At 50.9% G+C, this 11,183-nt stretch overlaps 2 protein-coding genes across 2 annotated transcripts; both read right to left on the reverse strand.

The window, feature by feature from the left end:
• Nucleotides 1–82: 82 nt before the first annotated feature.
• Nucleotides 83–1,329, reverse strand: UV8b_02906 (uncharacterized protein; the record flags this gene model as incomplete). Its single annotated transcript, XM_043140404.1, has 5 exons — nt 83–158; nt 313–787; nt 906–946; nt 1,113–1,191; nt 1,293–1,329. The coding sequence occupies 5 exons, from the start codon at nt 1,327–1,329 to the stop codon at nt 83–85; spliced, it is 708 nt and encodes a 235-aa protein (XP_042996338.1).
• A 759-nt stretch (nt 1,330–2,088) lies between these two features.
• UV8b_02907 (uncharacterized protein) lies at nt 2,089–7,101 on the reverse strand (the record flags this gene model as incomplete). Its single annotated transcript, XM_043140405.1, has 3 exons — nt 2,089–3,855; nt 3,941–4,216; nt 4,285–7,101. The coding sequence occupies 3 exons, from the start codon at nt 7,099–7,101 to the stop codon at nt 2,089–2,091; spliced, it is 4,860 nt and encodes a 1,619-aa protein (XP_042996339.1).
• Nucleotides 7,102–11,183: the final 4,082 nt, after the last annotated feature.

Raw genomic sequence — 11,183 nt, forward strand, 5'->3', positions numbered from 1 at the left:
GTCGATTTGCTTCTTCTCTACTTTTTCCTCTTCTTGGCCATTCCAACTATTGCCCAAAACTTGCCGGCTGCCCGCACAGGCCCTACAGCTTAGCGCCTGGTTCCAGAACAACGACGTCCTGGAACGGGAGGCCAAGAAATATGTACATGTGATTGAACCTGATTCGCGCAGCGCGTTAGCAAACCAACTCTCAACACCCGTTGCTCCTTCTCTTCTTCTTCTCCTTCTCCTTCATCTTCTTCTCCTCCTCACCTCCTCCTCCTCCTCGAGCAGCAAGGGAAAAAAAAAAGGGGACAGTAGCTGGCTACTCACCGGTCGCTCCCGAAAAACGGCTCAACCTCCCCCCTCGAGTTGGTGGCCACGAGCCACGGACACCCGAACGCGCCGTCCTCGGCAAGCCTGCCCGTGTCCTCGATGAGTTTTCCCTTCATCTCCGCCCTCCCTTGCATGATGGCGTCCACGTCAGGCTCGGTAAACAGCCTGCTGCCCCGCGTCGGTGTTTCCGTCGCCTGGAGCAGCAGAGCCTTGAGGCTCGCCTCATCCACCACGTCGGCGTGCGGCGGCGTCCAGAACCTGTGCAGCAGGAAGCGCAGCACGGACAGGAACGTCTCCCTCGGAAACCTGGCCTTGACGAAGAGGAGCGCCCGGAGAGCAGACTGGGTCTTGGCCCTCTGCAGGAGATCCTCGGGCGGTGCGTAGTCGGTGATGCCGACCCGACGGGCTGCTCGTGGGCTGTCGTAGCCGAGATACCTGGCTTTGGCCGCAGACGTCCACGGCGGCTTGTTGCCTGCATCCAACCAAGATGTGAGCTGCGGGTTGATGTTCCCTCCTTTGTTTCCCCTCTAAGCGTCGCCAGGTGCGGTCCTGGCTGATGAGGAGAAATGGGCAGCAAACGCCGCACTTACCAGTGAGGTTGAGAAGGCCTCCTAGGAAGACGGGATGGAACCTGCGGGGGTTGTCGGTCGTCAGCCAAGTTGTTTGCACCGCCCGGGCACGGTTGCCTCCCACTCCCACCCGGTTCAGCCAACATGGGCTTGCTTTGCTCCGTTGCTGGGAAAGAAAGCAAGGCCAGAGACATGATGGCGCCCGAGTCAATGGGCGGGCGCACTTACTCCACCTCGATGCCGTTGGCACGTAACCGTCCGAGGTTTGGATGCATGTCCTCGAAGCAGACATAGCTGTAGAGAGATGCTGTCGAGTTTTACAGGGCAACGAGGTAGAAGCACTTTTTCTCAGCTGTGCTCGACAAAACACCAGACACCAAAGCAGTTGGTTGGTGGTCAGGAACTAACCGATATCCAAGTAGCAGTCGATTCGATTGGTACCCATCTTGTGGTATGCTTTCCCTCTTCCTGTGTTGGTTCATGTGTAAATGTCTTGGTGCGATATCTTTCTCTCCTTCGTCTTGTACCGTATGCGTCATCTGACTAGATGACTCACTTGGCACGAGTGCTGGGGCAGCGGCAAAGGGGACGAGGATATTCAAAGGTTAGGTTACGTCCGACGAGGGGTGGAAAGGATTACCGAGGCGGACTAGGGTAGGTTGGGACGGCACAGCACGAGGTACCTAGGGCACATGCAAGTACCTGGTACGCACTGCCGTACGGAGTAGTGCGTATAATGAGGCTTGCTCAGCTCGAGGAGGCCTGTACAGGAACCACTGGTCTGCAAAAGGAGGGGGGAGGGGCACTGCAAGTGTACCTGTGGACTCCTCCTCCATCTTAGGTACCTACTCTAAAACTTCAATGTCTCGCCAGCTAATAATAAAAACAATAACAAAACTCCCTTTATGTAATGACTGCAACGACAACACGACCAGACATTTTAAAGACAATAGACTTCAAAAAAAGAACAGAAAAAAAGAAAGGAAACACAACTCGGCTCTCTTCAAAGTCATTGTACACAAAAAGGGGGAGAAATAGATGCCCGTCCGCACAGCCTCTTTCTTGACTGCGTGCCGTGCCAAATTTACCCACCATTGATTGATTGATTGATTGATTGCTTTACCCAATTCACGCTGCGTAACCCGTCGTCTTGACCCGCTTCCCCATCTTCTTCTCTCGTGCGAAACCCGTCCCTCCTTCGATTCTACAGTTGGCTTCGTTTTTGGCTGAACGGCCCTACTCCCTGCATGGTCTCAATATCGCCGATTGTATCGTTAAACACCTTGCCGAGGTTGCCAACCACCTTGTGGCGGTTCCATTCATGTCTGGATTTCCATATCTCGTCCATCAGCTCCCGATTGATCTGCTCCAGCTGCTCGATGGTGCAGCCCGATGTGCCGTCTGTCAGCACCTGTAAAAGATTCTCGATTGCGCCTTCCACCGACGGCGGCTGAGACGAGCCCGAGAACCGGATCAAGGGAGGGTCTTGTTGTGACTGCAGTCCTCGCCGAGACGGCACCGCTACACTGCCGCTGGATTGCTGCCCGCTGGACCGCTGCCCGCTGGACCGCCGCCCCCCGGGTTGTTGGGCGCTGGAGAGAAGGGCTTGGGACTGTGACGACGCCGGGCTGCCAGCCAGGTTGCTTCGTCCAGCTGCCCCTGCGTTGCTGTGCGCAAGGCCGTGAGCTTGCGAATGGATCCAGCCATCGTCACTCGGGGTGACTTGGCTCGCATTCGCAAGAGTGTCTGGGATATCCGCGTCGTTGCCATTCTCACCGCTCGACGGGCCCCCGTGGTTGCCGTTGGTTAGCTGCGTGCTGAGATTCGACGACCTGTGAGTCGACGGATCTGATGTCTTGGTGGTCGACGCATCGTTGATCACCGCTGATGGGGATACTCCGGGGGGGAGAGGAGTTACCGCCGACTTTTGAGATATCTGCGTCACGCCGCCATGCCCTCCTCCAGCCGAGTGGGCAGAAGAAATGTCTTCTGGCTTGTCTGCGGCTGGGGGTCCCATCACTGATGCCTGGGTAGCAGGTTGTGTTTGATCGTCGACTCCGCTCATGACCGCGTCGTTTCCTTCCTTCTGCCCTCCCTCTGTGCCGTTGCTCGTGTTTGCTGTCTTGTCATCAACTTGTCCATTGGACAGGGGGCTTCGCAGCTGGAAACGGGCCGTCGTGCAGGATCCTGGCACGGGCTCACCCAAGCTTGGCGGTGCTTGTGATTCACCCTCATCCCCACCCCCCAGGTCAGACTGCACACGCTCCAGTATCGACCTCACGGTCTTGCGCTTCCGCTCCTTCTCGGCAGCCTCGGCAGCTCTTCGCACCTGGCGGCTGTGTAGGCCGTCCCAGTCGATATTTGGATGAGCGGCTTCGATGGTAGCGATATCAACCTCCACATTGCTGAGCAACTCGTTGGCCTTTAGCGTACGCTCCTTATCGCCAATGTTTCTGGCATCTTTAGCAAGAGCTTTGATGTCGAACAGGAAATCCTTTGGCCTGGCGTAAAACCCGTTGGATAGGCGTTCTTCGATCGTGGTCGTCTCGAGGTTGTAGTAGCACTTTCCGGTGGCCGTGTCGCGGAGGACGTCGTGGCCGTGTTTGTCTTTGACTATTTCGTACGGCCGCACCATGCCTTCGGCAACATCCGGTCGGACGTAGTTGGGATCCGACTCGGCAAAGAGATAATCAATCTGGCTCTGAGGGATGACTGGTTGTCTGAATTTCTTGTACTTCCTGTTGATCTGATCCATGATGGGCTGGAGATACGTCTTGAGGCAGTTGAGAAATTGATGATCTCTCCTCTTGATAGCTTTCACCTCCTCTTTCGTGGGCGGCCTCGGTGCAATGGCTGGCGCAACAGGAAGCTCCTCCAACACACGCTTCTTTCGATTCTCTGGGCTGGGGAACTCTGCAGGTTTCTTCTTGACATACTCCAGTGTCCAAGAAAAATATTCCATCCGGTTATCCTTACAGGCAAAGAAAGAAAGAGAATAGCCGAGTTAGAGCACATCCCAACATAAGAGCAAATAAACAACAGGTCGCAAGACTTACCCTTTCAGGTCGGGTGATTTCCATTTTGTTCTTGTGGGAGAAGCCAAAAAATTCATTCAAAAGCCCATCAGGGAGCTCGTGTTTGTCACAATCGGCTGTTCCTAAAACAAGTACTGGATCGGTGGGCGGAATAGACCGTAACGCAGTGTGAAAGGCGACGAAGGCAACAGTGCCAGCCAGTGTTGCGTACCAAACCTCGACATTGGGAATATAAATCACACTAGGTTTATGACGCCGAATCTCTGTAAATAGACCAACAATGGCTTGCTCCATCGGCTTTCAGCATCATGATTAGCAAAAACTTGTCGTCCGAATGGAAACCTGCGGCTGGCCTTGACACTTACTCGTCCATCTGCAAGAAGGGCCCCTAGATCAAAGTTTTGGACGTGGACGCCTTCAAAGTAGTGCAAAATGGCTGAGGCTATATAGCCCTGACCCATGCCTTGTGTGCCATAGATGAGGAACCTGGGTCTGAATACGCGAGACCGCTCAAACTCCTGTTGGATAGCTTCGCGTCCAAACCCGTCATCGTCATCGTCGTATTGCTCGTACATTGCTTCTTCAAGTGCCGTCGACTTCTTTTTCCTTGGCAGTAACTCATCCAGGAACCTCTTGGCGTCTCTCAGCTGATTTCGCAGAAGCGGTTCCACAGCCTTGGGTAAGGGCTTCGCCCCCGGTGTCGCTGAGCGCTCTGATGATGGAATGAGTTTCTTGATGGACATCATGAAGTCAGAAGCATGAACGCTGATCTTGTCCGGGTCGACAATCAGCTTCTCGGTCGAACTATAGATCTGCGGATAGGTGCGCTGAATAGAGTTGAGGGCGGCTTCCGTGCAGAGCGCTCGCAAATCGGCACCACCGTAACCTTTGGTCTTTTCGGCAAGGGAGCTCATGAATTGCGGTGACAAGCCCCAGTCCTTGGTGTGAATATCGAGTATAGATCTGCGCCCATCAATATCGGGCAAAGGAAAGTAGAATTCGCGGTCAAAACGGCCAGGCCGCCGCAGTGCAGGATCGATGTTGTCAGGCCTGTTTGTGGCGCCAATCACAATAACTTGTCCGCGGCCATCCATGCCATCCATCAAAGCCAGAAGAGTTGACACAATGGACGCATGGATCTGCTCCTGCTTGCTGGATCGGACGGGAGCTAAGCCGTCAATCTCATCAAAGAAGATGATACTGGGCTGGGTCTTCCTAGCCTCCTCAAACAAGAGCCGCAGCTGCTTCTCCGCTTCGCCAACCCACTTGCTCAAGGCATCAGCACCCTTTCGCATATAAAACGAGATCTTGCGGCCACCGGAGCCGACGGAATTGGCGAGAGCACGAGCAAGCAAAGTTTTTCCAGTACCCGGAGGACCGTGGAATAGTACTCCGCGAGGCGGCGTTACGTGGAACTTGGTGAAAAGCTCGGGGTAGAGAAGCGGCAATTGTACCATCTCCTTCAGCTGGTCAATGTGGCCTTGCAAGCCCCCTACCTTGCTGAAATCGACATTCATGTCCACGCCGAGAGGGTCCGCGTCGGCGAGAGCCTTCCTGTCCTTGATCTTGCCTACGTTGGGAGTGGCCTCGACGTTGAGGCCAGAAGCACCTTGCAGCAAACCGCCCACCGTCGCCCCTGAAGTCGGCGTCATCCCCACGTTTCCGGCGACAGCAGAGCGGTGGACCATTTCATCATCACTGCTGTCTGAATCAGCGCCCCCAGCGGCACCAGTGCCCCAAGGACCACTGAGCAATGCGCCGACTCCGCCGCCGCCTCCGAAAGGACCAAAGGTGGTGTTGAGAGTTCTCTCCCATCCCATGTTGGTGCCCCCTCTGCGACGTCGTGCCGGAGTGGGAGCGGGATCTTCCACTTCTTCCTCCTCGATGTTGACGGCCGTCAGCGGCGGCATGTAGTAGTTCACTTTTGTTCGAGCTCGGCGGGATTCTTGGTAAACGATCGGGGACTCGTCCCTGGGTCGCCGTCGGGGCCGAGAAGCTTGCCGCAACTCGCGCGCTTCCTCATTCAGCTCGTCTAGGTCCACATCGAGCTCCTCGTCACCAGAATCACCACCCCGGCGAGAGTTTTTTGCGCTACGCCTATTGCCTCGAGCTCTGGGGGTAGGGCTTTCCACTGCGTCTGCCTTGCTCTGAGACATGACTTCATCCTCGGAATCGTCCCCAGGCTCAAAATCACTGCTTGGTTCCTGCGTGGATTTCTTTGACCTCCCGCGTGTTAATCGGCGAGATGTAGCCGCGGCGTCTTCCGCAGCGATATCATCCGCTTTCTGCTGCTCCTCATGCACAGCTGCAGCCCTTGATGCACGCGTCCTACGCGTAACAGGAACGTCGTCATCGTCGTCATCGTCCGCGGTTACAGTCTCATCTTGCTTGGCAGCCACATTACCGTCGTCAGTCGCGACGCCACCGGCTGTTTTCTCCTCGTCGACATCCTTCTTGTCGCCGGCTTGGTACTCGTGGGAGAGTTCGTCTGGCTCGTCCGCATCGTGAGCAGCTCGACTACTGCTTTCTTGGGTTACTTCTTCAATGGTCTCTGGCTTCGCATGCAGAGCTTTTGTTGAGCGAGAAGGACGCCGGATTCGTGAATACGTCTCAGGGCTACGGCTACGGGAATCGCGAGAGACGACAGCATGTTTTCCCGAGTTGGACAGCTCCACGAATTCCTCAGCATCGGCGGTACTAGCGCGGGTTGTCCTTCGAGTCACGATCTCTGTGGATGATTTGGCGGGGACTTTGAGTTTGACGACTCTTCTGGTGGCAGGCCCTTCCGATTCGTCCAAGTCGCCGACATCATCCGAATCTTGCACAAGATCAGGGTCCGCGTCCTCCTCGGCTGAGCTTTCTCTGTAATTGAGTTGAGTTCGAGCGGCTTTTCTCGTCCGCCGTCCAGCCGCATTTACCGGTACTTCCACGTCGTCTGAACCATCCTCATTGAACGAGTCTTCTGCCAAACTGCCGGATAAGATCTCGTCGTCGTCGTCAATATCCGAGCCTCGATATCTGTGGCTCTTTTTCCGGCCGCCACTAATTCGAGAACCTCGGGATGGTCGTGCTTTCTTGGAGCTTCTGAGAGGACGCGTCTCCGAGGGGTCAAAATTCTCGTCTTCGGAGTCGGACTTGTTCGGATCAAAGTCCTCAAGAACTCTCTTGCGTTTGCTCACCATGGCAGAGGAATTACGCCAGATTTTGGTGTGGGGTGGGGAGAAGGAGGGGGGGGGGAGGCAAGGTCGTGCAGAGCGAAGGACTCAGGCGCGAAGGGTGAACAAATGACAACTATTGATATGACAACAAACGTGTTAGCGGTACGATGGCAATTCGAGACAGTAAAGAAGAAGGTCAGATGCAGAGGCAAAGGGGGTAGGAACAATTTATTCCATCATACAGTCCCAGACGCGCGTAAAGATTCCCTCGACAGTGCGGCGACGGGATTGTGCTTACTTTAATCGCTGAGTAGCGCTGGTTGATGGACCGTATGTGGCATGCATGAATGAGTCGCTCGATTGGAATAGCTTCAAAAGGAGCCTGGCGATCAGAAAGTCAAGGGAAACCGACAGACGCGGTGATGGTGCGAGAGAGTGACGGTAGAGAAAGCTGAGAACTGAAATCACGAGGAGGGTAGACGCAGAGGTTCGAGGCAAGGGACACACGGCTTTGAGATGCGTCATGGACAGAGAAGCTGCTTTTGGACGAGTAGGTTTATCAAATGTGCGCGTCGCCTTCGCGGACAGGTCGACTGTACTACTACTCGTGGGTTGGTTGCAGGCAATCTCACGTGCAGTGGAACTCCGACGAATGAGACGAGTGCGACGGAGCAGCTTATGGTGGGATGAGGATCCACAATGGGACGACAAGGAGAAAACCACCGCGAAGCCACGACCAACACCCGCGATCGCGTCCATGGAACCGCTCCCCTTTTTTAATTCTAATCGCATCTTTCTGAAAACGTGATTACATGATAACAATTCAAAAATTCGCGTATTCTTGCGCGAATTTGGCTTTCGATTCGTGCAGCGCGTTGTCAACAGCAGCCTGCTTATTCTATAACTGATCATTTCCCATATTTGAGAAGCGCAATGTCAATTGCTTATGCTATTATAAAGATCGTTAAGAAAACTACGCCGACTTCCTTAGCATCCCAAAAAAAATGCTATGACGTCATTGTTGTAGTAGCTCCATCAGCTGAGATTTTAACCAAATTTTAGATCTCAAGATCTTTAGATAGCTACAGAAGAGTATATTACCTATTATTACTATAAAATTAGGAAATAAAAAGACTTTAAATATCACTTATAATATTGTTTATCCAATTTATTATATTTTAATGTACAATATATTTTTTAAAGCTATTAATAATTTATAAAATTATAATAATAATTTATAGGTATTAAGACTTTTATTTTATATGTATATATATATAGAGTATAAAAATGCGGAATTTAAAATAATAAATACTTTTAATATTACTGTTATCATATAAAGTATCTTATATATTTTATACTTCAGATAGTCGAGTTATGTCTGAGGAGACGGCTAGTTAATATGAGAGAAATTGTTGCCCCACTGTATAGTACAAACTTGGAACTAGATAGTATGGCTGAATGTGTATGATTATATGTATAGTAAGTATATTATGGGAAGTTGGTCAAATGTTAAATGCGAAGCTGGAGGGATTTCGAGCTCGTTGTGTTAATTGTTTTTAGCTCGGGCGTGAGGCCGCGGAGGTGGTGAGTTTGCCTTATTACATATAATATCCTCCGTACCCCCTGACCTCTTCCCTTTTTAAAAGGGGTTAATTGCAGTCCCAAAACTATGAGATTATTAAAATTAGCAAGTATACTGTGGACTTTGGTAAATAGTGCGTAGGATTTCAATGATAGAGGTGATGGTTATATTGCCTTGCTATTCTATGCACAAGAGCTGGTCTTTGTTGTTGGTTGCATCAAGGGGTACCTAGTTATATGTAGGGTTGCGCGCGTGGTATCGAGTACCGTGAGGTCACCGGTCAAAGGTATAATTACTTCTTTGATTATGACTGACTAACTAAAAGGAAAGAAAGGAAGCAAAAGAGTAATTATACGATGTGGCCTTTTTGTGCGTGCTGTAGTTATGTGCATCGGCGCGGTCGGGCCGGGTTGCCCGCGTGCCCTACCGGGCTTAAGGGCACAGGGGCAAAAGGGGCAAAAGTGGCCATATTGTGCGCAACGGGTGTGCGCGGCATATCCGTCGTAATATGCCCAATTGGGCACCTTGCGATAGCGATTCCGATATTAGCAGCTTCTCTTTTTATAGAAGCAAATATCGGAATCGCTAGGATGTAAGGCGTATATATAGAAAGAAAAGTGCGGCGCGGTCTCGGCAGGTTGTGCCGCCGATAACGCCGTTGCGCCGCGCGGCCGGCTTATATAGGCTTATACCGTACAGCCGGTATGTTGAATATCGCAGTTAAAATAAAGGGGCAGAAAAGGGGTAGTATTGCATATAATATTGAATATAGGAAAATCCATACACTTACCACCCATAACATCACTAATACCTTCTAAACGCAGTCAGATATTGACCGGCCTTTTTACCCACCCTTCCATACGTATAACAGCCCTATTTTAGTTAATGAAGGTCTCAAGGGTTTTATTTAGCGTTCCCTTAGTTATTATATCGGCGAGGTTATTATTCCCATTAATCTAGCGAATCTTATAGATTTCCCGGCGCTTATATGACTATCGTAAGGCCATAATATCTATCATAAGCCTCTTCTCTTTTGTAGTGCTTTGTAACGATGTGGCCCAATTGGGCCCTAAGCGGGTGTCTGCGCATATTGCTAGGTAAAAACCTACTCTCCTGTCTGACCGTTAGACTAGACAAAAGAGTATGTATTGTACTAAGTTATCCTTAACTGGTATAATTGACACCTATATCCCTTTGGCACTATGCTGCGCGCATACTTAAGCTTGCCCTTAGTATGATACGGGCGTAGCCCGAATCCTTGATATAGCTCCCCTCTCCGCAGCCGGCTATGATATTATGCACCCCCTAGAGGCTAGTCCCATCCTCTGTAAGCCTAGATGAAGAGCCTGTTGTATGCGCCATATGCGGGATTCGAACCTGTGACCTTGGGCAACTTGGTATAAATGTAACGATGTGGCCTAATTGGGCCCTAAGCGGGTGTCTGCGCATATCGCTAGGTAAAAACCTACTCTCCTATCTGACCGTTAGACCAGATAAAAGAGTATGTATTATACTAAGTTATCCTTAACTGGTACAATTGATACCTATATCCCTTTGGCACTATGCTGCGCGCATACTTAAGTTTGCCCTTAGTATGATACGGGCGTAGCCCGAATCTTTGATATAGCTCCCCTCTCCGCAGCCGGCTATGATACCACGCACCCCCTAGAGGCTAGTCCCATCCTCTGTAAGCCTAGATGAAGAGCCCGCTGCACGCGCCATATGCGGGATTCGAACCTGTGACCTTGGGCAATTTGGTACAAATGTAATGATGTGGCCCAATTGGGCCCTAAGCGGGTGTCTGCGCATATCGCTAGGTAAAAACCTGCGTGTATACTTAAGCTTGCCCTTAGTATGATACGGGTGTAGCCCGAATCTTTAATATGCCTAGCTTAATAAAGCATTCGTATAACGAAAAAGAATCTATGCATACCACCATAGGAATCTTTAGTAGTCCCAACCTACTGGTAATCATATTGAGGGTCGTACCTATCGCATATGCAATATCGACCCCTTGTACTATGCTATATAGCTCTGAAGCGAATGCGCTGCGTATTATACGCTTACTTTTTATAGAGCTGTAAGTGACGATATTACCGGTTAGCAGGAAGGCGTTATCCGCAGTATCTGCCTTATTCCCTAGCATAATTACGTAACTAATCTAGGAGCTTAAATCTTTATTATTGGCAAAGGATCCGTCAATAAATATAAAGAGTTTGGCTATAGTAAGGGCCAGATTAATATACTGCAAGCCACAATCCTGGTTATCACGCTGCTATTAAAGGCGTTTATTTAACCTCGCGATATCTTTAGGGTTAAGTTGCTAGTATTATACTGCGATAGATAGGTCGAAAGACGCTTTAGGCTAGCAGACTGTAGCTATATAAGCACCGCGAGCGCGTTATTCGATATAATTACTATTGCAATTCTCAAGGTCACTATAAAAGCAGAGCCTTACTAGCTAGCTAGATGGCACAAGACTGTCTGCGACCTGTGAACTAATCTTAGTATAAATACTAGATTT

This window comes from Ustilaginoidea virens, chromosome 2, assembly GCF_000687475.1.
Source record: "Ustilaginoidea virens chromosome 2, complete sequence".
NCBI lineage: Eukaryota > Fungi > Ascomycota > Sordariomycetes > Hypocreales > Clavicipitaceae > Ustilaginoidea > Ustilaginoidea virens.